Here is a 27,943-nt window from a genome sequence, read left to right as displayed (position 1 = left end):
GTAGGGAGGATGGAGAGAGCTCTAATATTGTCATTCCTATGAAGGCTGGTGACATAAAAACCCCAAGAAGCAGAGGCTCATGACAGATGTGGGAAGAGATTGTCAGTCAAATCCACACCATAAATTTAAAACATTCTTATACCACATTGGAAATGAAGGCTTTGCCCAAACAATCCTGGGAACTGCAGCTTGTTAAGGGTGCTGAGGGTTGTGAGGAGACCCACCATAGAACTACAATTCCCAGCACCCTTAACAAACTACGGTTCCCAGGATCCTTTGTGGGAAGCCATTACTGTTCAAGCAGTTTAAGAGTGCTTTAAATGTATGGTGTGGATGTCAACCCTGGAAGGCATGTTATTTAATAATAATAATTATTATTTATTTATTTATACCCCGCCCATCTGGCTTCCAACAAAACACTAAAAGAGAAGATGTATCAGCCAAACTTGGGAACATGCCGAATCTAACTGGGAGAAACTCTTCGTGAAATCCCTTGGCAGGCAGCACCAGGTGATCTCATCACGCATGGTTGAAAGCCAAAGTCTGAGTCAGGCAAGACTGACAACATCTGTGCGACAATGGCTTTTTGCCTTGAAACTTTTAGTTGGGGTTGGGCAGGCTTTTTGTTAGGGGGGCAGAACCAAGTTATCTGTGATGTAATTGGTCAGTTAGTTAAGTATTTTTATTTATTTACTTGATTTAGGGGGGAGGCAGCTGCCCCAACCCACCCCCTGGCTATATGCCCATGGTCTATCTCCCCGCTGTCATCACTGTTGACGGCTGCATCCAGACTGCAAACCTCTTCACCCTGTCTTGTGACTTTGCTATCCCTCAAGCACCCTGCTTCTAGCACTTCCCAGCTCGTCTCCTCCTCTGAGGTGTGGCCGGTTTCCCACCACTCATCCCCAGGGTCAAAATCCTCTTCCTTTGCGCCTCCCCTGGGCTGCTCTTGGTTGGACAGATTCCTAGAGTCTGGGCTGCTGCCAGTCTGGGCTGAATTGACAAATGGCAGCCCAGTCACTACCTCTCTGAGCTAGATGTCCTGGTATAAGGCAGCTTCCTATCCTCACTGCTTGGGTGAGAGATCTCCAGGGAGCCCTGTTTATGCCACCTTGACTTCTATTGAAGAACTGGTGGGTGTGACATAAATAAATAGATAAGTATCATCCACTGCCATATAAATCCTGCAAATCTTACACTCGCACTCACAAGTTTTTTGGCTGCAATAACCATAATGAGTCTCTGTGGGACTGTTTTCATAAGAACAGATACGGTTTATCATGGGGATCATTTCCAGTTAGCTCTGTTAGAGTTCTGCTCAGTGGCGTAGCGTGGGTTGTCAGCACCCGGGGCAAGGCAAGGGATTTGCGCCCCCTAACCCGTGGATTTGCGCCCCCTAACCCGTGGATTTCCGCCCCCTAACCCTAACCCCCAGATGTTGCGCCCGGTGCGGCTGGCCCCCCCTGCACCCCCACGCTACGCCACTGGTTCTGCTCAAGCAAGCATTCCTGCGGGAATAAAAGGGGGTCTGTTGTGTATTGTGTGCCTATTGCGTATTGTGTTTCCTTAGAATGAAGGTCAGTGGAGACTGTGGTGTCTTTCAGATATATGGTTTATTTACACATATATACAACCTGAGCTCAGGATGGAAAGGTTCGCAGAATTAACACCCCCACTAACTTTGTTTCTCCATTAGGTTCCCAGGCAGATTCCCAATGCATAGCTTAGGGCCCAGCACAGAGCAAGAAAAGCCTCTGTGTCTCCAGCTAATTCCCACGAGCCCCAGTCAAGACTGCAAGGGATGATGGGAGCTCGCCTATATTAAGTTAAGGTGAAACAAGCATCTCATGAGACTATGTACTGCAGCTATTATGCATGGTCATCTATACAGTACATAATTAACACTGCTCACCGTGGACTTTCATGATATTATTCTGAACTTTTCAGCTGAGTCATGCCCTCTATAACAGTGAAAATGGAAAAACAGGTTAAAAGAAATGTATGGTTTTTAAAATGAAGTCTGATATTTTTCTAGTCCTTTATAACATTATGGGATTGGGGTTCAGCTGGATGTCCTCTTGGGATCCCTCCCAGTAAGGTTAGGCACTTCATGATGGTAGGACCACTTGAATGGCAAAACCTAACAAAGAGATCTGACTCTATTAAGTATAATATTTGGCCAAGTACAAGTGATTTGTTGCCAAGGGTGATTTCGTAGATCTGTAGGCTGGGACTGTATTGTAGACTCTATTGTGTGTAAAATAAGATGGTGGGTATCCACCGGGGGTGGGAGCAGCATTGCCAACCAGACATTGCTTTAATGCCACTCAGAGGCCCAGCAAGAAAGACATGAGCAGTGGCACCAGAAGAAAAAATATGTAGCCACAATGGGGTGCATGTGTTGCAGGGGGCATCAGCAACATCATGCCAGGGGTCTCCTGAAGTCTGGTGCAGGGCCTGATTCAATATCTATACTGATCCAATACAGGCTCAAAGTAGCTGTTTTACTACAAAGGAATTTCAGAAATAGACTGGAAAGAGAAGCTGCTGAATTGCAACTCATTACCAAACTTAAAACCATGGAGAGACCTGGTCTGAACAAAGACATTGGATTCTTATCTCATTATACATGACTAAGCCATTTTTCACCTTCTCACCCCTTGCCTTTTCCTGTAAGACCTATTGCAGTCAGTCGTTAAGAGTCGTCAAGAGGCTCCTCTCAGCTATCTGCCAATCTCCCATTCCCACCACCCTTCTGAGTAATACCCCTCCCCACCTTCTCACTATATAGAAGGATCTGGCAACTTCTGTTTCAGTGTATCTGAAGAAGTGTGCATGCACACGAAAGCTCATACCAAGAACTAACTTAGTTGGTCTTTAAGGTGCTACTGGAAGGAATTTTTTTATTTAGGCTAGAATAATGCATCTTCATATCAAGTCGTTGCATGACTGAAATGTGCCCCCACTCCCAGAAAATGCAGCATTCAAACCTTGTCTTGATTCCTACTTAAAAATCTCTCCAGTAGCCACAAGATGGCCCCAGAGGCAAACCATGAATGAATATCAGGACATCTCTGGTGTTTATTAATTTTTTTAAATGGCAATCATTTTTGGCAACTGCTTTCTAAATGTGCTTAAAATCCAGAAACCAGAAGGCAGTTCTTCCAATAAGCAGTTCGAGAATTACGGGCAATGAAGCTATCCTTCTGGGAAGCTTGTGAACAAATGACTCAGACACGATCGCTTGCCTTAGAAGCATGTACAGTATTCCTGTTTCGCTCTCTGTGCCCAATCTCTTCGATGGGAAATCTCTGTCACATCACAAGTGGCATGACACCAGACGGAAGTCCCATCTAAACAGCTGGAAAAAACACCACGATAACTGAACAGAGAAACAATTTTCTAGCTTAGATTTTGAATTTGCGACTTCACAGTTTACAGTATGAACGTTAAAAAAAATTGTGTGATGATTCACAATTTAAGGCTGCAGTGCTAGACCACCTTAGGAACTGGAAGTCCCTTTGAAATCAATGGAATTTACATCTGATTAGATATGTATAGGATTGGCAGTCTACAGTTAGAGGTGGTCCCCTCCCAGCTCCAGTGATTCGTGATGAGTTGTCAACATCCTGGAGTGCTGAAGTCTTCCACTGAGTATTTGCCTCTTATGCAGTTAAAGATACAGGATCTTGCCAGGTGTGTGGTCATCTTGATGCATGGAGTTTGTCAGATTTTGAATTCTTATGATAATTCATTTCATCACTAGTTGTACTGGGTTGCCAACTGTTTCTTTTTGCTTATTGCCAGTGTTTTTTTCTGGGGGGGACACACGCAGGGGTAGGGGTACCCCTAAACATTTTGTGAATCTAAGCTTGGCCTCATTGAGGGGCAGTATTTCAAATATGAATAGGAAAATGAGAGTACCCCTAAACGTGAGTGTTTTTTAAAGAAGCACTGCTTATTGCTTAGTTATTGTGGCCTCTATCAATCTAGCTAGCAAGCTACTGATGCCAAAAGTTGCCAATTTTTTACTAGCCTCCCCTCCTCTGCCAAGAATAGCTCACCTTACAGCTTATTAGCAGGTAATAATGCCTGTGTCCATGGCATAAAAAGCTTCCATTGCCAATTTATGCTAGTGAAGCTGCTAATAAAAACCTATTAAGAGGAGAGGGCACGGCCTGTGCTACACTTAGAGAAAATTTGGAGAAAATGATGTACCGACGGTACATGACGCCGGTGAAATTGGAAAAAATGTATAGAAGTGAAAATAAAGCCTGCTGGAAGTGTAAGATTAAAGAAGGGTATTTCTACCATATGTGGTGGGCCTGTGAGGAAATAAAAAAGTTTTGGGAACTTATATACAATGAATTTAAAAAAAATATTTAGATATACCTTCCCCCAAAAACCGGAAGCCTTCCTATTAGGAATAATTGGAGATGAGATTAAAAAAGAAGATCAGACATTATTTCAATACGCGACAGTAGCTGCCAGGGTATTAATAGCACAAAATTGGAAGACCCCAGATATCCCAACTGTTAAAGAATGGCAAATAAAATTCTTTGAATATGTGGAACTAGCAAAAATGATGCAAAAAATTAGATACCAAAAAGGTACAAAGTTTATTGACGACTGGAAAAAAATTATAACATACATTGAAGGAAATTTCAGAAATTTAAAAATCACAGTAGGTGTAACATAAAACTTGTGACGTGTAAATTATTAACAATGAAACTGCAAAAAGGAAGATTTAGCAAGAAGCCCGAAATCGGGAAAGAGGGAGGTCAACATGTGTATATAGGGGTGATATTAATAAGATGATGTAAACAAAGAAAGATAGTAATGGAAATTTATATTAGTTTATGTTGTTTATTTATGTTTGTTTTTATTTTTGGTTTGTTAAATTAAAATCAATAAAAAGAAATTTTTAAAAAAGGAAAAAAAGAGGAGAGGGCATTTTTTGGTTAGTTGCCACCTTATATTTAACCCTCCCTTTCACGTCTGCTGCAACCTCACCAACACCAAAGTGCCTTCCATTGACTCCAACGAGGAGTGGATTTCAAACCTAATTGCCATGCAAAGGGTCGGTTTTGGAGCTGGCAATAACATTCCCTGCACTGTGGCCTCCTCAATCAAAAATCACATGCAAACTCTCTCACACACATCACAGAGTGCAGGAATTAGGCAACAACTTCCAAAGGGCGGTTGGTGGGAGGCGCAGCTAGTAGGAGCACCAGGGCAGCATCACTGCCTTCATCACATCTCAGGTTGCATGAATCCCCCTAGTTTCATGCAGAGAAGTGGAGGAGATGGTCAGTGCTTCCCAAGCTATGTACTGTGAAGCCTGTGCAAGTGTAACCAAAAATCAGAAAAGGCAAAATCTAACATTTTAACACTTGGGAATGATAGCTCATATAACCATATAACACAGGTCCTGAAAGACCTACATTGGCTCCCAGTACATTTCCCAACACAATTCAAAGTGTTGGTGCTGACCTTTAAAGCCCTAAACAGCCTTGGCCCAGTATACCTGAAGGAGCGTCTCCACCCCCATTGTTCTGCCCGGACACTGAGGTCCAGCACCGAGGGCCTTCTGGCGGTTCCCTCACTGCAAGAAGTGAGGTTGCAGGGAACCAGGCAGAAGGCCTTCTTGGTAGTGGCGCCCACTATGTGGAATGCCCTCCCACCAGGTGTCAAGGAAACAAGCAGCTATCTTATCTTTAAAAGACATCTGAAGGCAGCCCTGTTTAGGGAAGGTTTTAATGTTTGATCTTTTATTGTGTTTTTAGTGTTCTTTTGGGAGCCACCCAGAGTGGCTGGGGAAACCCAGCCAGATGGGCAGAGTATAAATAATAAATTATTATTATTGTTATCATATAGGGAGTTGTTTTAAGTGACTCTTACAGCTTGCTTGCACATCAGAGGAGAGCTGTAATAGTCACTCCAAAGAACTTCCTGGGTAAGTATCTTGTGGTGAACTGTCACCGGATCTCCCACCAGGGTGAGTTAAGAGTTTAGCCAAGGGTGATTTGAAGTTTGCTTAGTCAAGACTTGTCCACCGCTTTTCTGCAGAAAAAGCAGAGAAGTTTCTGCAGATGCAAAACTCAATTGCAGCAGTTGCCTGTGCAAAAAGAACGACAACTCATTGAACTGTCATGTGAAAGGACCCTCAAAGATGCATTTTTGGAAGTGACGTTTATCTGATTTTAGCTTCACATCACCAAAATTACTCAGTTATTACTTACTATCTTGAACTTGCTGATGAAGCAGTAGCTGTGGCTGATGTCATTTGGCAATACATATTGTTACAGGTTTGTGGGTGCCCTGAAACACTCTGGATTCCTGGACCCTGGGATTTTATTGGTACTTTGAGAATTAAGATGAGCCGACAAATGTTGGATTCAGCAATGTAAAGACGCAGGCTAACCTTGCTTTTCCGAACAAAGGCTAATGATGGCCAGTCATCAACCTGCGATGTTGTATGTGGATAGCTTAGCTGGTTAGAGCATGGTGCTGATAATGCCAAAGGTTCAATCCCCATAAAGGACAGCTGCATATCCCTGCGTTGCAGGGGATTGGACTAGAGGATCCTCAGGGTCCCTTCCAACTCTATTATTCAACTCATCGGGGAAGCCATCAGTCGGGCAAAGTCTGTGCAAGACAGGGAGAGGTCGGGCTCCTTTTCCAGCAGTGTGCAGTAGTGGACAGGGAAAGAAAAGGTTTAGGGTTTCAGCTTGGATGACATAGGCTGAAAGAAAATTGTGGTATTTTGCAAAAGGTTTGAAAAGCAGGGGAGAAGGCGGAGCCAGCAGAAGTCTTGGCAGGCTAGCTGGGACAAACCATTTTTCAAAGAGACCCACAGAAGCTGTTTAGCTGCCTTTGAAACCAATGTTGTGCTTCTGTAGAAAGCAAGCCCCTCTTGAGATGTAACTGCTGGAGACTCGGTAGACTCAGGTTGTACATGTGTGTAAATAAACCATATATCCTAAAGACACCACGGTCTCCACTGTGCCTCATTCCCGAAGGAAACACAAACTAAGCCCCGTTTGGAGATTGGGATGGCATCTCACAATGTGGAACTTTTCCAGCAATGACTGCTATGAAAATGAAACACAGTAGCAGGCTATGTATCAATACTGATCTGAGGCCATATCTGACAACCATCAAACCGCACATTGACCTGCTTGTTGGCAGAATGCAAGCTCAACCATCCAACTGATACTTGCCTAAAGGTACGTTAATGTGAATAAAACTATTTGAAATATCCCTAGCTCATTATATATAGCACTGCTTGTGTATCTGTATGGTTTTATAATTGATTTGTATAGATTATGAAGCAATATCCTGTAATCAGGTAATTGGTGTTCTTGCATTCCCATTAAAGAAAAATGTGGATAAATTTGTAAATACTGTAAATATTTCAACCAATTTTACATTAACAGCAGTGTTAAGTAAATTTTTGCTTGAATGCCTCAAGTAATGATTATAAAATAGGCAAACTTTGCAATTGAATGCATGCAGCTGATTGCCAATGAATACTTATACTCCAAAACTAATGTGACAATAAATCAATGGGTCACCAAAGCAAGTAAATTTGGCCTTGTGGGTCGCCAAACCAAAAAGGCAAGGAACCACAACTTTAGAAAACTTGATCCTAAGCTGCTCAGGATTTTAAAGGGAATGACCAACTCTTTGAATTGCACCTAGAGCTGGAAATGGGCCAGCAGAGCTGACCAAGACATTATGGTGCCTGAGGACAAGCAAATGGCTCCTTCTCTCAATCTACATATTTATTTATTAAATTTATATACCACCCTTCATCCAATCATCATGGGGCAGTTTACAGTATAAAAACATAAATATTTGTAACATAATAACAAACAGAACAATAGTCGTTGTTGTTGTCGTCCCCCCGCAAAGTTTAAAAGGCCACCAAATGAAGGTGTGTAGTTCTTGAGGGTCAAGGCTGGTCAAATTTTTTCTGCCACCTGAGGCAAAATAAATAAATTCCCCAAGCACCTCTTTCCCTCCCTGGCTGTGAAGATGCAATGATAAATTTAACTTAACAATTTGCTGCCCTTTTGTGACACACACATTCAGCTGCCTCTGCCTAAAGAAGCTGTTGGATACCTAATGGTAGGGCTGGCCCTGTAGACCAGCAGATAGAGAATCATGTCAGAGTCCAGGGATCCAAAGGTTTTTCTCTTAGACAACTGTGTCATCACATTTATTAGCAAAGAGTCCATGCCTTGCTTCTTAAGTGTCTCACAAGCACTTTTTGTGTAGAGTACAGGAATTTTTAGAATGCCCTTTGGACATTTGCAACTCTCAGATTATTTCACAGGCCTAAAAAAACCGCTGCTGCCCATTAAATAACAAAGGAGGGTCTCTTCTCTGGGATGCTTGTAGCTCCATTTTGTGAGGAGGAGACAAACAGCTGTTCTGCCCAAGCAAATCTGTGACTGATTTTGTTACAATTGCATATTTGCTCAGGAATGCGTAACATACGTAATAACCTCTGTCTTCTCCCAAATATATTATTTTCTAAACCAAAAAACTCTCAAACATTGTAACCTTTCCTCACAGGGGAAATCCTTCAGCCCCCTGACTCTGGTTACTTTTTTCTACAGCTTTTCCAGATCCTGACTTTTCCATTTACATCAACAATATGAACATATAGAAATGCATATTAATCATCCGTGTTCATAACCCTGTTCAGGCTACCACAGAAATTTCACTTTACATATAACATGGGGAAAGGGAATACACAGACATAAGAAATCATGAGTTGAATTAAACGACCTGTTGTATTGAGACAGGCTTCCCCAGAAACATAAATCAATCCCATTTCTCTGTCCATCGGTGTGTAACATGCAAAGTCCACAAATCACACCCTAAGGCCAATGACCAATCATAGATCTGGGTTGTGGGTGAGATCTCAGAGTGTCTTCTCATATGAACACACCACCCAGTAGCGGTGCTTCATGCTCCAGCACTGGGGGTAGGAGAGCAGGCAGAGGTGGGGCTGGCGCACATCCCGGGGTCATGGTGCGCCGCCCGCAGGGGCATGGCACCAAATGCGAGTGAGGGGGCAGCCATGATGGCACCTCACTGTGATCGCGCTGCCGGGGGCGGTGCACTCCCCCCGCACTTCTCTTCCTCTGCCAGTGACACTACCATTTGAAAACAGCTTCTAGGAGCATAGGAAGATGCCTTACACTGAGTTGCAGTGGCATAGTGGGGGGGGGGCAGAGGGGTGGTTGCCTTGGGCGCAAAATTGTTAGGGGTGCAAAATTTCAACACCCGATGCTGCCTCAAGGCAGCTGTGTGCTTCTGATGCTAGGCTCCATTGAAAACGGCTTCACCATGTGAACCAGGAAGTAACCTCTCCAGACAAGGGAACAACTCCTCTTATCTCTGTGGCTGCGATGACACAACACCATTAGGCAGTTGAATGCACTTGCGTACTGCATCAGATTCCCTCCCTCTCACTCACCCAGCCCCGGGCACTAGCAACCCATGCTATACCACTGGAGCATTGGGTCCATCTAACTCAGTCATTTTTGCATTGGCCATCAGTGGCAGTTCTGCAGGGTTTCAGGTAGAGGCCTCGCCCAGCCCTACCTCCTGGAGATGTTGGGGGTTGAACCTGGGACTTCGTGTGTGCAAAGCAGATGGTCTGTCCCTGAGCTACAGCCCTTCCCCATCCAGAAGAACCTTGCACAAGGCCGAGCTGCCCCCTGTTTGTAAGGCCAGTCCTGAACTCCATGCCTGGGGGTGATAAGCCAACTTCAGATTGCTTTATTTGTGTGGACCAGGGAATTCCCTACACACACATCCTTGCAGCATGGTCACTAGTCACATGCAGTTGTGTATCATTTTCCAGCTGGGTGGGGAAAACCCCATTCAGTTATTGGTTGGGAATCTGAACTGAAATGCAAGCATTAATATGCATTTGTACAATAGTGTAGCTCTTATCTTTTATTTCAGTTAACAAAATTTATATACCGCTTGTTTGTCAGAAAACCCTCTAAGCAGTTAACAAAAATATAAAACATCACAACTGTTGATTATAAAAACAAATAAAAACTGGTATCTATAACATTTCAGCGATGGTTAAAACCAACATTAGCTAAAAAGGAGGTAAAACACATGTAATTTCTACAAGTCTGGATAGGCGTGCCTGAACTAAAATGTTTTAAGCGGATACAGAAAAGAATAATTCATTCATTCATTCATTCATTCATTGGAAGATCACAGGACAGTTTACAATATAAAAACACAATTCTATACAGAACAATAACGAACAAAAACAATACCCGCCCCCATCCAGAAGCCTGTCCTCAATGCCAGAGAGCTCCGCCCTGGAGCAAGCGAAGTAAAACCTGAAGACAATTGCCTCTGAGCATGTACAGAGTGCCACCGTAACAACAATCCGTTCCCAAAATCCGGGGCTAAGAATATGCAGCAGAGCGCGCGTCTTGCATGCAGTTTTAGAAAGGGAAGGCAAGAAGGGGGCTTTGGGCTGAGAGACACCCCTCCTTCTCCCCTCTGCCGCTCTGGCTACAACGAAACTTGCAGCAGCCTCCTGATTTGGGGCGGGGGGGGGGTGTCACTGTCCCTTTAACTAGCCGCGGCCGCCAGGAAGCAACGCATGCGCAGAGCGAGTTTGGCTTCAGGGGTGGGTGGGATGCAGGGAGGGAGACCCAGCGGCGGCCGCCCCCCGATGTCGCCCTCGGGCGCTTGAGCGCCGCCACCACCAGGCCGGCTTTTATTTTATTTTTTGCGCGAGCAGGTTCCCTTGCGCGCAGGAGGAGCAGCCGCAGCAGCAGCAACAGCAGCATCTGCCCCGCCGGCTCCTCCTCCTCCTCCTCCTCGTCGTCCAGCGGGCAAAGAGAGCCGCTGCCTCCGAGCGGGCGGGCGGGCCTTTGTCCCTCCGGCTCAGCCGCACACACGGCTAGCGGGTCTGGCCGAGAGGAAGCGAGCGAGCGCGCGCGCGCCCCTTCCCCGGCTTCTCTCCCGCGCGCGCCCGCCTCGCCCCGCAGCCGCGCTCTTGGCATTGTGTCAGGAGCTGAGCTCACCTGCCTCGCAGCCGGCCAGCTTTGGGCTGCGCCTCAGAAGGACCCCGCGAGGGTGAGGAAGAGGAGGAGGAGGAGGAGAAGAAGCACCACCCCGCCTCCCTCTCTCCCCTTCTGCAGCCGGCAGAAGAGCGGCTCCTCCGCTCGCCTGCGCCTGACTCCCGCCGCCGCCGCCTTTTGTTTGGCTTCTCTCAGCCGCCGGGCGGGCGGGCGGGCGGCGAGTCTCTCCGTTGGCTCCCTTGGGATGGTTTCGTGGACTTGCTGCTCTACCGGCTGGCGATGCCCTGCTAGGTGAGTGAGGCATTTCAGATTGAATAAGAATTAGGGACATTTTTTTTTTAAAAAAAGTATGCATTTCTCTCTCCCCCCCACCAACCCCTAAATCCGCATCGTTGCTGCGCCCCTGCATGTGAACGGAGAGCGATTTCGTGCAATCCCTTCGGGGCTCCTCCGCCCTTCTGGTTGGCCGGCGAGTGGGCGGGCGAGTTTGGCCCTGGGCTCCCCTGGGCGCTGCGGGCTCCGGGCGTGAATGAGCCACACCCTCTTTGTCTCGTCTGTCTTCAAGGGCCTCGGCTCGCTAACTGCCATGTCTTCAGCAGCGGCCAGCTCGGGCCCCAGCAAGCGCCAGAGGCCCGGCAGCGCGGCGGCGCCCTAAGCGAGCGGGACGCCGAGCCGGTGGATGCGGCCGCCGGCATGTCGGGCGGCAGAGTGGACGGCGGCGGGAGCGGCGCGGCCGCGCATCGGAGGTCCGAGGCCAGCGAAGGGGTGGCGCAGAGAGACGAGGAGCAGGAAGAAGATGCGGAGGAAGATCTCCGAGATGGAGGAGTCCCTTTCTTCGTCAACCGAGGCGGGCTGCCGGTCAACGAGGCCACCTGGGAGAGGATGTGGAAGCACGTGGCCAAGATCCACCCCGAGGGAGAAAGGGTGGCCCTGAGGATCCGGGGAGCCAGTGACCTGCCCAAGGTGAGAGGGAGATATTTTGTGCAGGTGTGAGCTGAATCTCGGAGTTACAGGCTAGCGAATGAATGAAATAGGAAGATGGAGGGGGGAGGGGGAATGTGGGATTGAAACCCGGCAATGTCAAGATTCTAATTCATAGTGAGGAAGGAGGTGAACTGCAGACTGCAAACTGCTGGGGTTCTGCCTTTGCATACCTGAGATGGTATCAACAGGTCTTTGATGTTTTTGTGTCGCCTACATTAGCGACTTCTTGTTTGTTAATGGAGTCAGGATCTTCCATAGCAGCACAAGAGAATGCAGAGTTCTTGGAACAATCTTTGGGAATGCTCCCTGTTTTGATGAGGAGTGTGCTCAGATTGGCTCCAGAAGTGCCCTTTGTGTGCATGAGTGATTGAGGTAACTCAAGTAGCCACTGATAGCACTATCCGGCTTTTGAACAAATTTGTTAAAATATTAATGCTGAAAGCATATGAGGTTGGGACCTGTGCTGGGGTAAAGTAACTGAATAACATGCACATCATCATCCCAGACTGTATAACTATGTGCTGAGAACTGACTTGCAAAAGGGCTACAGAATAGGCATACTGCAACTAGTTTAGGCTAGAAAAGGAACCATTTTGAGGAAGAGACGGTATTAGGAAAAGTTTTGCCATAATTTTTATACTGGATGGATGAGGCTAGTATACTACTCTTAATGCCTACAGTATGACATGAAAAGGTCTCAAAGTCTCCCTTTGTCCTGCCACCAGGCACGCAACATTACAACAGTTTCATTTATTGAAAGAGGAGTGCAAAAAAGGCACTTCAGGCTCCCTGTTACACCACTTGATTCCACTGGAGACATTGTGGTTTTTAAAGGGCAACATATAGATACTGCATTTTGTTAAAGGGCAATGCACAAAATAGAAAAGCTTCAAATCTGTTGACCTGCAGCCATAAGACGTCAGATAATACGACTTTTAGTGGGAAAAGTTTATAGCCATTGCAACATTAAGCCGATCAAAGCTTTGGGATTTTGATAAACTGTGGGGATTATTATTATTTTTAAATGCTGTGGAGGAAGCCAGCTCCTTTCCAGTTGTACAGAGGAGAAAGAGTTATTGGTTGCTGTTTCCACTTGTGTTTTTAAAGAGCACAATCGCTTATTGGAGGTTATTTCTGCCCTTCCTTTTAAAGAATAAAATATTAGTGAAACCTATGTGACTCTCCAAAGATTAAAGTATCAGTATACTGATATATATTGGGGGGAGTGGGGCTCAAGCATGATCTTTGAGGTAGTCCCGAATGGGTTGGGTATTTCTCAGATGAATCTCCATGAAAGTGTGGAGGAGTGGCTACACGAGTTAAGCCCCAAAACACCATAAAACCCACCTCAATAGTAGGTTCCCAGAGAAGGCGCTCTCAGCTTCCACACAAGAAATGCTTCAGAATGCATGGTAAAACATATGACTACTTATAACCGTTCTAACCAAAACGTGCTTTCAGAACACCAAGAGAGCATTATGCCAACTGTATGAAGGCAACAAACTGTATGAAGGCAACAGACCAGAAAATGCATCTGCAGAAGGGAAGGCAGCAAATGCACATTACAGCTGTATGTGTGTACACACCCACAGACTAAGGACTGCTCTTACTTGCTGTGTGCTGAAGGTGTCTCTGAAATGAACCAACGTAGGGAACCAAATTCCAGAACAGAGCAGCCATCTTATTATGTTGTGGCAAAAAATGACTAGTAGCCGTCAACATTTATCGTGGTCTGAGCTTGGTCAAGGTGCCTAGAAGTGATCTAGACACTAAATGTATAGGGAAGATTAAGGAAAAAGAGTTGCAAAAGAGTTGTAGGTGCCAACTTGTATCAAATCAAGTAGTGTAACATTTAATGGAGGCAGACAAAATGTGAATGCCACAAACCTTAACAGTCTCAGCCCTTAGTCCAGTGGGCTTGGGTGGTTGGGGTTTTTAATAGAATTCTGCAGTCCAAATCCTGAGGTGCAAAGAATGGGTTCAGGGTGGACCGGACACCTCTAAGCACATGCTCAGCCTAGGAATTTGTGGCCAGTACCAGAATCTGGCGCACAAGTTCTTTCACAAAAACATTCACCCCATCTCAAGCATCCCCCGCCCCACCAGAACAAAATTGGAGGTAGGAGAGCTTTCAGGATGTTCATAGTGTTAGACAATTGGCAGTCAGAAGCTCTTGCTGATCTACTGGAAATTGGGATGCTGATGAATTGCAACTGAAATGGAAACAGGAACAGAAACGGCCAATGTTCACTTATTCATCCCATGTCCAAAGTAGAAATCAATCCAGTGAATACAATCAATATTCACGACTGTGGTTTCTTTTAGTCCACATACAATATGTATTGTGTTTCCTTTGCACTGAAATGAATGAGGCACAATAACACAGTGACAACATAACTTGAATAATTTACTGTGTAAATTATGTAGCAGTTTTTGGCAGAAGGCAAACTGCAGTGGAATGGAAACAGTGCTGCGTGCGACTGATATGGGGCAGGATGGGAAGCAATGCCTTTGTACATCCCTAACTGCCAGTCGCCTGGAGAGCTACCCATACATCTTCAGCTACGTTCTCCACACCCTTGATCTAGGGAGATTCCTCAGTAGCATGTGACGGGATCCCTGTTGTGCACCCACAGTGGGGATCCAGGGGTTTGCAATGGTAGCAAGCAGTTAAAGGTGCCAAAACCAGAAGGTTTGCCACATGGCTGCATTTTCAAGTAGCTTCCACGCTGAGGACTACATGCATGAGTGGGACCTTGGCTGCTGTTACCATGTATGGCAGATGGTTAGCATGTTTGCCTCAGACAAAACAGCTGTTAATAGCAAGTGCAAGCAGTATTAAGTGGAGTCCACTCTACTTCTCCATTTCAAGAGTGCTGGCTTTCCATCTGTCCTTGCTCTCCCCAGACTGCTGTCTCCCTTGGCTCATCCAACTCAGCCAGCTAGCATTGCAATGCACCAAATGCCCCCTATGCTGTCTTTCCCTTCCTTGTGCTCTTTAGTAAGGTTGTGTAGCTTTCCATAATTTATTTATTATAAAAAAATCCAATACACAGTTCTCTGGGTGATGTGTAGAAAGTTTTTGGACAAGTTTTTAAAGAAGAAGAAGAAATAGATAAAAGACCATCCAAATGCCACCATATCATCCATAATGAGCACAGAGAGCAAAATCTAATAGCAGCCACAGCCACTTGTATCAAGTGGTCTTGATCTCAGAAAGCTAAAAAACCATCTCAGAAAGCTAAAAGCAGCCCAGCTGTAAAAGGCCAAAAAAAGGTATAAATTGTTCACTGTAATTAATATTAAAATGTTAATTTAAAATGGGAGGGTGTTAAAAAGTTGTGGGAGAACAAAAAGTTGTGATGTGCAGAAAGGCCAATTAAGTAGGTGCCATGGAGGTGTTCCTCAGTTGGGATGAAGTTGGGTCATGGCTGCATCCATGGAGTAACTCTCTGTGCTTGAGTTTGAAGGAACACTTTAAAAAGGGGCCTCCATCGATTATATTAAGGTATAGAGAGGTCCATAAGGGGAGATTTGGGAACAATGGTTATAGAAGATCCAGAAGGACTTGTTCATTATGAAAGAAGTGAAGAAAAATGCATCTCAGAGTTAGTACTGGGCTATATTATGTACCACCTAAGACCACATTAAAGGTACATAATACTTTATCATTGTATATTATTGCCAAATGTTTTCCCTCGATGCTTTGTGATTTAAGGCTAGAACACACTGGACCTGCCAGATCTCCACAGTTCCAAAGCATCTCTGTAATACTTTTTCCTGTAGACTTCATATCTGGATGAGATCCAGCCCCAAGTTCTCAGAGTCAAACATGGGTGGCTGGCAAGTCTAGTAGTTCAATGCCAGGAATTCACACTTAGATTTATGATTTTGTCTGTATTGCAAAATGCAACGAGAGTATTTTGTGTGGGAGCGGTTGCAAACTAACAATGGTGTTCACTGTCCTGCCTCTGAGGAAATATATATGCTTTGCAAATCTTCTACATGTAGAATCTCCAGTAAAGCATTGTCTTTGTTGGGCCCCCTCTAAACTTCGACCACTTTAATGTTGCATTAGGTGCCCAGTTAGGGACGCGGGTGGCGCTATGGGTTAAACCACAGAGCCTAGGTCTTGCCGATTAGAAGGTCGGCAGTTCGAATCCCCGTGATGGAGTGAGCTCCCGTTGCTCGGTCCCTGCTCCTGCCAACCTGGCAGTTCAAAAGCACGTCAAAGTGCAAGTAGATAAATAGGTACCGCTCCGGCGGGAAGGTAAACGGCATTTCCGTGCACTGCTCTGGTTTGCCAGAAGCGGCTTAGCGGCTTAGTAATCTGTACGCCGGCTCCCTCGGCCAATAAAGTGAGATGAGTGCCGCAACCCCAGAGTCGGTCACGACTGGACCTAATGGTCAGGGGTCCCTTTACCTTTACCTTAGGTGCCCGGTTATCTCTGTTGGTATCCTACAGTGATTGCACACTGCCAGTTCACATGGAGACCATCTTATTACATGCAAACTTTTCTGCTTCCTTTCAGATATTTCCCTGAATGTGATGAAACAATTCCTAAACATGTTAACTGGCTCAGGAATCAAACTTAAGAAGAACAGACTTTCAATCCTTGAAAAAAATCCAAAATGTCTAAGACCAAACAGCCATGCATTTAAAGGGGGGAGGGGAGGACATCATGTGGACACCCCTACATTAAAGGGGAGAAAGGCAGGTGCAAATCCACATTTTTCTGTGATGTGGACAAGCACACTGTCTCTTCTTGGCTGTGTTGCTGACTTCACTGAGTAGCCATAAGCACGACACTCTACTTTTCAAAGCTCTTCAGAAAGGCCTAGCAGCCACAGATTTATGTTTCCTTTTAGCAGTTGCTTGGATCAATTAAAGCTTTTGCTTGGACATATTTTGAGTGGAAAGCAGCAGGGCAGTGTCCCAACAAAGCATTAACACAGCTTATCAGTTAGCTCTGAGATAAAAGGGACAGATTACTGCCTCTCATTCTGCCCTCCCTCCCTTTCACTAAGTGAAGACTAGGATCCTGGATAAAGAGGAAACCGTAACCTGGTCTGGGCTCCAGGCCCAGGTTTGTGTAGCGTATACTGGATTCCTCATCAGTTTAATTGCTTAAGTGAAGGACTAGTTATAGGTATTAGGAGATTCTTCTGCACTTTTAAGTGGTTTCAGTTACACTGGGAATATTTCATATGCGCTCGAAGTAAAGCAGATGGGGAGAAGCAGCAACAGCAACTTCTGCTTCTTCCAGCAGAGGAGGAAGCAACTAAGAGTACTGTTTTTTAACATAGCTGCAATTTAGATAAGGCACAACTTCTGTATGGATTAGGTTGACTAGCAACTCTTCTAGTATTTGGAAGGTTGTGTGTGGAGGTTTGCTTGTTTTTAGGTTTTTGTGCCTCCACCATTCACTTGTTATCTGTAGCTTAGCTCCTTGGCTTAAGGAGTGTGTTGTTGATTTAAAAAAAGAAAAAAATCTGGACTCTCCCAGGCAGTTCTCTCCTGTACAGCTCTTACACCTTAAAAATGCCCAAGTGCCTGCACTGCATTTCTGGAAGCCCATCTAGCATTATCACTTTGCTTGGCAAGTACATTTCAGCTCTCCGTTTTCTCTTTCTCCGGTGCACACCCTTTCTGGAGAAACTAATAACTGCTAAATGTTGCACCCACCTGAAGTCATAGACCTTTAATGGCTCTGCCTAAGGGCTGGTCTCTGTGCATTTAGCATGCTTAGCTTTCAGACCACAGCTCATCATCTTGAATAGTAACGAGCTCTACAGCACTAGGAGTGGCTGTAGGTGCTCTAATTCCAACCCCTCATTTTAATCACCTTCTGCTAAGAGTGACTGCGTGATACTGCTAGCTGGGACTCCTGTGCTGTTGTTCCCTAAGAGATGTGAAATGTGTTCCTCATTCACAGGAATAACCTGTCCATTTCACCTGCATCTACTTGCTGCTACTACTTACCATTGTTAATGCTGGCATAACACTCCTTAAGTCTGTGATGCACATTTTTTATTTCTGCTGCAACTGCCTTCCAAATCACTTAGTGGTATCCTCCCAGCTCATCCTGCATATCACAGCTCTTTCCTTTTTTGAGAATTTCTTGAAATAATCAGACTTCTCTTTTAGCTTATCTGAAAATGGAATAATTCTCTCTTGCTTTCTTGCTCTGCATTACTAACCTCAGGTGACCGGTAATAAAAATGAGCTATTCTGTGTGGTTCTGTGGAACGATGATTCAATGTGCCTTCGGTGCTGTGTCTGGGTGTGGGCTGTGTCTGTAAGTTGATGTCTGTTTGGTGATCTCATACCTTGCCTCCACCCTCCCCCTCTTATGCACAGATTCCCATACCAAGTGTGCCTACGCTCCAGCCGTCCACTCTTATCCCTGAGCGTCTGGAAGCTGTACAGCGTTATATCAGGGAGCTTCAGTATCCTTTTAACCTCTGCCACATTGCCAAGGAATGAAAAGGGAAGCTGGGCAAGTTCCCTGCTTTGACCACAAAAGAGAATTTCTGCCTGCTTGGCACTTTAGACCAACTGGGGAAAGAAGCCCAGTCCCCTCCCAAAGGAAACTGCTGTTTGTTACAGCCTGTGGTTTTGCCATCTAAAACTAGCTTCCTTTTGTTTGTTCCCTTGGCATCTTAGCATCCTCTGTGTAAGCAAGATGAAGTTAATCCATTGCAGGCTTCTGGTATGAGAAATGCATTTTACTTGATGCCCATTGTGCAATCCAAAAGGAGGAACGCTGCATTTAATTCTTTGAGGAAGGTCAGGGACAGGAGATAATGTGCTGCTCTCCTCTGCCTAGCTTTGGTAAGGAAGAGGGATTTAACATGTTGCTGAAGGCTCTTGGCTATGCTAAAAGCCAACCGTGTAGGTGCCCATAACTGCAACTGGCACCAGTGGGAGCTTTTCTGTGGCTGCATGGCCAGAGAGGGGATGGAATTTCATTAGTATTGTGGCCAGAGGGAGAAGGGTTAAGCTTCTCCATGCACAATTGCAGCCCTGATGAAAATTGGGAGCTATGGACTTGCTATTAAATCATAAAAGCAACAGCCTTGGCATGGTTTCTAATTATGCATTTAGCATCACATCTAGTTTATCCCAGAGCACCCAATTTCTCTTTTTGTTGTTTTTGTGCTGTTGATGCTTTGCTAGCTAGGAGTTTTGTGATTGTAGCAACTTTCTCCCCTTCAGCCACCTCTTCCAAGCTGTGTGGCCCTTAATTCCTTGTTCCCAGGTACAATCACACTGGGACACAGTTCTTTGAAATCAAGAAAAGCAGGCCTTTGACTGGGTAAGTACCATCACTCTAAAGTCATCCCTGTTAGATCTTACCTTCCCTGAAGACTCTACTGAGGCTGGCCAAAAGGCCCAGGCTGAGCTCTTTGTTGGCTGGTGTCTCAATGACTTGCCTCCCAGGGGAGGCACAGCACAAAACCTGAACTCAAGTTGGATACAGCTGCTTGGAGTTTTGACTTCTTGCCCAAACTACAGTACAAGAGCACAGTACTCTTCCAGATGCTGAGGTCCTGGAAAGTATGCATAATAGTCTGTAAAAGAGCAAGGTTCTGTCTTTATTTTCCGGATTTATAAGCCTTATACAGTCCATATACTTCCTGCTTCAGTATCCCTGAACTCCATGCAGCATAGTATCTCGGAACCTCTGTCATTAGTTGATGTCTTGCTTATATAAAGACATTCAACTCATTTAATGAACACTGGAGCTGCACATTCCTGATTACGCGTGGCTTTTTGCAGACCTCCGTTCCACCTTGCACTTGTTCCTCCTACCTTGGGACATTGAATAACAAAAGAGGAACACCATGGGTTTGATCAAAATAGAAATTAATCCAAATATATGTGCAGGATGCAGTCTGGCTTGGAAGATGAATTGTCACTGAATTATTGAAGGGAAACTGTGTGTCATCAGCGAGGGAGAGGGTTGTGGTGAGGAACTGAATCTGAATCAAGCAAAGGGTTTTCCTTCTGTCCTTGTGCGACCAGACCATTCTGTCCTCTCCCAGACCATTCTCTCTACCTATGTTCTGCTTGAGACTAACTCTCTCCCCCCCCCTTAATTCTCTTGCTCCTCCTGTTGTCTTGTTCCATAGGCTGATGGATCTGGCCAAAGAAATGACAAAAGAGGCTCTGCCAATCAAGTGTCTGGAAGCTGTGATCCTGGGAATGTATCCTTTTCTCTCAGGAGTGTGTGTGCATATCAGTTCAAGCACAGTAATTTCAACAGGATGGCTTTAATACTGTAGCATTTGAAGCCCACCAAGTCATGTCCTGTCAAACCAGCTAGCAAAATACATCTGGTATTACCAAGCATTCCATTTGGGGGAACAAATTGTTGCCATAAAAATATATATATATATTTAGGAGGTGACAAAAGGCCGACATCAAGGAAGGGCATGGTGAGTTTCCTCAGGGAGGGAGTTCTCTTGTGTCTCAACCAAGAAGAACCAAATGAGCTTTGTACCAAATAGTCTTTTTGGTCCACTGATGCTTCAGGACTATGCCCAAGTGCATGACTACATGTGGATATCACTTAGAGGAGAAGGTCCCTCCAAAGCAGACAGGTCTGTTCAGCTTGTATCTTCAGGTGAGATCAATGGGGTTTGCTATCTAGATCTACCTATCTGCATAGTCCTAAGAGTTGGACATAATCAACCAAGGTGGCTAAGATATTGTTGGAGATGTGGGAAAGGGCCCTTACTATATTCTTTCTGTTGTACCACCTGTTTCCTGAATGCTTCACCATTCACAGTTACCTCACCAACAACATGCCAACCCTGGAGCGTTTCCCCATCAGCTTCAAAACCTACTTCTCAGGGAACTACTTCCGCCATATTGTGCTGGGAGTGAACTTTGGGGGCCGCTACGGTGCCCTGGGCATTAGTCGGCGTGAGGATCTCATGTACAAAGCGCCCACCTTCCGCACGCTGAGCGAACTGATCTTTGATTATGAGGAGGCCTACCGGCGCTGTTGGCACACCCTAAAGAAGGTGAAGCTTGGCCAGTGTGTGTCCCATGACCCACATAGTGTGGAGCAGATTGAGTGGAAGCACTCCATCTTGGATGTGGAGAAGCTAGGCCGTGAGGACTTCCGCAAGGAGCTCGAGAGGCATTCCCGTGACATGAGGCTGAAGGTGAGAGGGTGGGGGATGCTGTTACCTTGCGAGCGGTTTATTAACGCTGAGTTCTGTTTGCTGGGATGAAGCCTTAAAGCCAAAAGCCCTTGGTTGAGTTTGTCTAGTTCAGGGGTAGCCAACATGGTTCCCTCCAGAGGTGGTTGGACAATTACTATCATGACCATTATAATCATTATTCATTAAATTTGTATACTGCTCTTCATCCGTAGATCTCAGGGGCGGTTCACAGCATAAAAATACAAGGTAAAAACGCAAAATGCATAATAAGAAAAAGAACAAACCAAACCAATAACCTCCCCTCCCCTCCTACAACAGCTCCAATCATGCCTGACCATTGGCTATGCTGACAAGGTCTGATGGGATTTGTGGAGGACGCCGTGTTTGCTGTCCTTGAATCCTCTTACTTGGATGCCTGTTAATGAATTTTATATGCCATGCTTTAGGGCAGTGTTTTCCAACCTTTTTTGGGCAAAGGCACACTTGTTTCATGAAAAAAATCACGATGCACACCACCACTGTGTGCGGAGAGGGAGATGTCAGAGCCCCGCTGCTCTCTATGGGGAATCGGATGAGAGCGGACCGCCTGTTCGCTCTCATCCGATCCCATCTGATCTGATCCCCACCCACGACGGATGGAAAATAGGGTGGACACAGTCCGGCACCCGCCTAGTGGGCGAAAATTTGACATTTTTTTAAAAAAAAAATATTTTGAATTTTTCAGTTTTTCCCACGGCACACCAGGCAACATCTCGCGGCACACTAGTGTGCCGCGGAACAGTGGTTGAAAAACACTGCTTTAGGGCAAAGTCTTTAAGAGTCTCTTGAGTGCTAGGCAGAAGTGGGCTAAGGAATGGAATGGAAAGGAGAGGAAAATTGTTTGCTTTTCCATTGATCCAGGTCTCAGATCTGTCTGTTTACTCCATTTTTATATTGTGTTTTTATTAACAAACTGATAGCCGCGGTATCTCGTTTATTCTGTAGATGTACCTAGGATTCCATCAGGCTGCAGCAGACGGAACCAGGGCTACTCTCTCAGCTCTGCTGAGAGAGCAGCTGCTTTGGTTCCTCCTCTCCCTGAACTGTTTTATATTCCAGTTGGTCATTACACAATAACTACTATATTTCTGTAAGAATTGATGTGTAATTTGCTCCCCCCCCCCTTCCTTCCTATCTCCTTTTTGTGTGGTGTCTTTTTAGATTGTAAGCCTCTGGGCAGAGACCAGTTTTACTGATCATACCTAAGCCACTCAGGGAGACTTTCTAGTGGAACAGCAAGGAAAAAATACTTTAAATTGATAAGGTGTTGATGTGAGATGATGCACACACAGCTCACACTGTAGTAAAATGCATGCAGAAACACCAAGAGTTGGCACAGTAAAATGGCCAAGAAAATGAGCTGGGCCATCCCTGATTAAAATCTCACTCCGCAGCCAATCGGAAGCTGCGGAAGTCCCGTCGGATGTTTGGCTTCCAAAAATAGTTCGCAAACCAGAACAGTCACTTCTGGGTTTGCGGCATTCGGGAGCCGAAACATTTGAGACCTAAGCTGTTTGAAAACCAAGGTATGAAATTAAAACCAAGGCTCTCTGCATCCTGGTGCATTCCTCTTTTGGCCTATAGCTCCAATCAGCCCCAGCCAGCGTGATCAATAGTCCTAGATGATGAGAGTTGTAGTCCCAAACATCTGGAGATTTGCAAGTTGAAGAAGGTTGATTATTGGACATATTGGTTATGTGCTTTGAACATTTCAGAAGGAGCTATACATAGATGCTTAGTGTTAGCATTCTCCACTGTAACCTCCTTCTCCTTGCTCTTAATGTTTACTGCACTTGTTGGATGTGAATTTACATGGCTACTGTGGGAAGAACCTAATGGCTTCTACTGCTCATTGTCACTTTCTTCCTCCTAGATCAGCAAAGGAACAGGGCCACCATCGCCCACCAAGGATAGGAAGAAGGATGTGTCATCCCCACAGCGAAGCCAATCCAGTCCACATCGTCGCAATAGCCGGACAGAACGGCGGTGAGCACAAAGGATGTTGATTCTATGTAGATGACCAATCCTGATGTGGGATTTTTGTCCCCATCTCTCTCCTCATTTATTCTTATTCATTTCACTTACGAATCACTTCCCCTGAGACATTCCACAGCAATTTGCAATATAATAAAAATGTGTTTGAAACAGTTGCCTATATAAAAGCAATTAAAGCAATTGCATATAGAAAAATGATTTATATGAAACAGCAATAGCATATACATACTATTAATTAAAATCCAATAGCTGTAACAACTTATTGTAGTTTAAGCATGCAAGCAAATCTGCAGTACACACTTTTTGAAACTTTATAGCTGGTTGTCATCTGAGGCACATGTCACAAAAATTTACTTGCATCTTTTGGGTTCATACAGCCTCTGATTGCTACTTCAGCAACACCTCACTTTCCATCTGTTTGGATGTTGTGAAGTTGATCATAGCACCCACCAGCAACTTTGTTACATTTATTTCTTTGCCATCTTTGAACTTTTAAGTGCAGCTCCTGAGCGGAGCCCTCAGTCCTACAGAGCAATTGTGCAGATGTTTATTTAGGCATAAGCCCAACTATGTTCAGCAGAGGTGTGGGGAATCTTTGGTCCTCCAGATGTTGCTGAACTACAGTTCCCACCATCCCTGGCTATTGGCCATGCTTGCTGATGCTGATGGGAATTGTAGTCCAGCAACATCTGCAATGTCAAAGGATCCCCACTTCTTCCCTAGCAAGCATGTGTTAGGATGGCAGCTTCAGTGTCCCACAGGGTTGGAACAGACATCTGCACCTGCTTCTAAGTCAAGGAGGTCTTCTCTCCCTGATATGCATAGCAGAAAATAAATCCATGCCATCTGCAACCTCACCCACTCCCCTCTGGCTTGGCCAGATCACCTTGGGGAAGCTTAGCAAGAAGCTGGCACTACTTCCAGCCTTCCCCAAAGCTGCCACCATCTCTCCCGAGGTCCCCCAAGGGTAAAGCGGATGGATAGTTGGGGAGTGAAAATGTGGCTGGCCAAGCCAAGACTTGGACCTCTGCCTGAACTTACTCTTTGAACATTCAGTATGTTCAGTTGGCTGAAAATCCCTCCCATCACTGTAGTAGCTGGGTGGGGCATTGAGAGGTGCATATTCAACCCTCTCTTTAACAGTTGGAAAAGGTTCTGCACAACGATACTCCATTTCACTTTCCCTCTTTCTCTCCCCTACCCTTTAGACCATCTGGAGAGAAGAAGCCTACAGAGCCCAAAGCTATGCCAGATCTCAACGGTTACCAAATCAGAGTATAAAGAAGTCTTCTCACCATTCAAGGATTGCTTTCTGGACACTTGTTTGGACCGAGTCTGCCCACAAGGGGCGCAATGTGTGGGGAAAGGGGCACAGGGGACATGAAGTGCTGGTTTCCTCCGAGGTATTTCCTGCAATGCTGAACCCCCCAGAGCACTATTCTGTGGGGTACAGGGCATTCTGGGAGTTTGCTTCTCTGACTTTTAAAGGGGTGATTTCCTCCCCCTTTATATATATATTTTGTAATCCAGCAGCTAAACAAACTGCACAAGCAGTGGACTCTGCCAGCCAGTGTTGCAGTGTTGTACAGTATTGGTAAGAAAAGTCGTCTTTTTTGCTGAGTTGATGGTGAGACACTTGTGTCCGCCAGCCCAACGGGAACTGAACTTCTTTTAATCCCTTTAGAGGGGCATATTTTCCACCCTTATTTCTGAAATAATCAAGCTGGTATGAGGCCTCGGAGAAGGAGAAGTAGGGTCTGGAAACAAAAAGCTGAATCCTGTGGAATAATTTTTGAATTTGTACCTTCTGAGAATTTTAATATTTTTATCGAGTTGGAGTGAGGAGAAAGCAAGCACCGTCTTTGCATATGCCCTGAAACCACCATCTTGTACTTCTGTTTCAAATGATGGAGTGCCTTGTATGATGAGAACAGCGCTCTCCTGCAGTTCCTGCAGCAAGGTGAAGCTGGCCGGTTTGGTGTCCCAGGAAGTGAGCCTTCATAGCGGGCAGCTCAGGAGACATTTCTTGCATGCAGAAGCCAAATGAAGGATGGTAGCATCTTAACTGGCCTAATCGTGGCCCTCGGCCACTGTGATGCATTCAAGAGATTGGTTGGAGACCAGTTTTCCATCTCTACTTTCTGGTGCTATTCTGGTGTCTCGAGTGCATTGGCAGAGCATCATAGCCTTTCAAAGTGGGAGTGTGATGTGGATGCAAAGAGCAGATCCATATGACTAGACTCCATGAGTATTTCTCCCTTTTAAAGAAAAAAGGATGTTTTGCGCTCCCTCTCTTTTAGCAACACAACCTTTGCTCGTTCTCTTTATCAAGGTGTTGATTTGTTGTTGTCATTTAAAGATCACACACCAATTATTCTTAAGGTATACCCATAGCCTTTTTAAAAATCCAGATAGTAACATATAACTGGGGTACCAGCCACATCACATCCTGTGGATCTATCACTGTTTGTGCCCTCTTTTCTGGTCCGTCCGTGTGCCCACCACCTCTGCCAATCATATTCTAGATAATGAAAAGTGTGGGGTTTTCTATGTCTGTCCTTGACTGAAGCCCTGTGTTGCCCTTCTGTCTGCCATATGTTTTTAGCGGAAAATTTGTGCCAGTGCACCTGTAAATCCTTTAAAAAAACTTAAGCCACCTTGTTAATTAAATGTGGTAGCACGTCTCAGTGCTCCATCCATGTCCCTTTCTCAAAAAACATGGATGGATAGGTGGGCTGGTGGCTGTGGGTGCAGTCGGGACAATTTCAGCACTTAATGTAAAGGGGGGGGGAATCTCTGCATCTGGAATGGTCATTGCAGATAGTGTTTATGCAGAAGACATGCCCTGGGATGATAAAGGATGATAAACTGAAATGTGGGGAGGACTAGTATGGCCACAACCTTAAAAGGAGCCTGCTCTGCAAACAGGGCTGAGGTGTCCCTCCCAGGCAGCAAGTGAATCTGAGGTGCTGCTGCGACAAATGATACTCGCTCGTCACTCATCCCTGTTGATTAGCTTATGGCCTCCTTGGGTTCAATTGGCTTTCAGAGCAGTGTGAACTCGGCAGTAGCTGAGAGAGGGGACAGTGCACAAAAGGGCTCATGTATTATGTAAGGGACGCAGCTTACAGCAGTGAAGGGAAACCTGATGCCCTCCAGATGGTCTTCTGACTCCCTATATTCCTAGCCAGCATGGTCAATGGCCAGGGATAATGGGAGTTGCAGCCCAATAACATCTGGAGGGTTGCAAATTCCCCATCCCTGCTTCAAGAGTGCAAAGCACTTGCTCCACAGTATCATGTTTCCTAGTTCTCTTGTTCTGTTCTGGCTGTGGATTTTCCATCATCTTTTCCAGGAAGTCTGATTGCCTTTTACCACTCTTCCACCCCCCCAACAGACAATATTTTCCAGGTTTTTACTTAAAGAAAAAAAAAACTCTTTTACTTAACTGCCTTTCTGTAGCAGGATTGAGCTGGTCTTCCTCTTGACTAGTGAGCTGCTGCAAAGTAATTAAACATTTCAGAAGATGGTGTGCTGTGGGTGTCTCTAGCTATAGGGCCAGGGAGTGTTGTCTGTGATCAGTATTTTATTTGTGAGTTGTGGACGGAGGAAGAGGCAATAAGGGGTGGGGCTGTAGGGCCCAAAGAGGAGGTGAGATCTACAGTATGTTAACATAATTGGAGTGGGGGGGGCATGGGAGTTCACACGTGGAATATTTAACATGTCTTACTACAATACAGAATGTGTACAGACACTTATGAGCCAAATGCAAACATATCATGTTAGAAAATGTTCACAGATTTAAAAAATAACAACACTTTTGGAGCATTGTTTAAGGAACCATCCAACATGCTTGTTGCCTGTCTCCTTTTGTGTCTCTACAATTAAGAAGAAAAAGATTTTAAATATGACTGGATCATATTTATATTTAAAGATGGATGTTCTTTTTGTAGTTCACATCGAGCCTAATTTTAGGTAATAAATAGTGAAATTCTACTGAAAACGAAGCCCGTATTAATCCATTAGCAATTGTCTGTGTTGAAATGTCTGAAACACCTTCCTCTTTAGAATAGTGGGTCCTCTCATCAAAGTCCTCCAACTACCCCTTGTTTTTTTCTTTCCTAGCTTGTTAGCTGCCAAGTTTATCTGCAAAAGAAATGCACCATGAAAGGGGGATGGGAGGGATCACATTCCTTACTGGGGCCAATGAACCTTTGGTGGCTGAGAGATGAGCCTTAATGTTTAGTCATCCTCCAGAGCTGGAGAAGTTGAGCCAAGTTTCAAGATTAGATGTAAAGGAGGTTGGCATTCATCATGTGGTCCTTGAGGTGAACTGATAGTGATCTCTCTGCAGGTAGACCCTTATAAAGAAGCAGTCTAAGTTTGGTGGGTTGCATTGTTCGTGAAACTTGCAACTAATGAGAAAGTAAACATCACACACAATTGGAACAAGTGTTCTTTTGCAAAGCCATGTAGCAGTCTCTGCCTGTTTTTGTTTTCTTAAAAATAAAAGACTGGCTGTAAACAGAGAGAATGCTTTAGTTGGCAAGCTGGAACAGACTCTGAGGAAAGCTGCTACCAGCAATTCAGCTGTGGCAGAGGTGAGAACTGGGTATATTTGCAAGAAAAAGGCACAAGGGGAAAACAGTTTTAGTGATCTTGAGAGGAAGAAG

The 27,943-nt window shown here is 45.1% G+C and overlaps 1 protein-coding gene across 3 annotated transcripts; it reads left to right on the top strand.

Annotated features, from left to right (window-relative positions):
* Window positions 1-10,673: 10,673 nt before the first annotated feature.
* On the top strand, window positions 10,674-27,273 carry VASH1 (vasohibin 1). 3 transcript variants are annotated; one of them, XM_083502871.1, is made up of 8 exons: window positions 10,674-11,366; window positions 11,675-12,038; window positions 18,421-18,509; window positions 19,322-19,378; window positions 20,196-20,270; window positions 20,855-21,236; window positions 23,149-23,261; window positions 24,479-27,273. In XM_083502871.1, exons 1-8 carry the CDS (start codon window positions 11,320-11,322, stop codon window positions 24,549-24,551), a joined length of 1,200 nt encoding a protein of 399 aa, XP_083358997.1. In that variant the 5' UTR covers window positions 10,674-11,319; the 3' UTR covers window positions 24,552-27,273. The 3 variants fall into 3 exon arrangements, with proteins under 3 accessions (XP_083358997.1, XP_083358998.1, XP_083358996.1); XM_083502872.1 differs by having other exon boundaries at window positions 11,641-12,038; XM_083502870.1 differs by having other exon boundaries at window positions 10,842-11,366; window positions 11,672-12,038.
* Window positions 27,274-27,943: the final 670 nt, after the last annotated feature.

The sequence above is a fragment of the Podarcis liolepis genome (assembly GCF_965112155.1).
Source record: "Podarcis liolepis genome assembly, chromosome: 1".
NCBI lineage: Eukaryota > Metazoa > Chordata > Lepidosauria > Squamata > Lacertidae > Podarcis > Podarcis liolepis.
The sequence above is the reverse complement of the archived record's forward strand: the minus strand, read 5'-3'. Positions and strand labels throughout refer to the sequence as shown.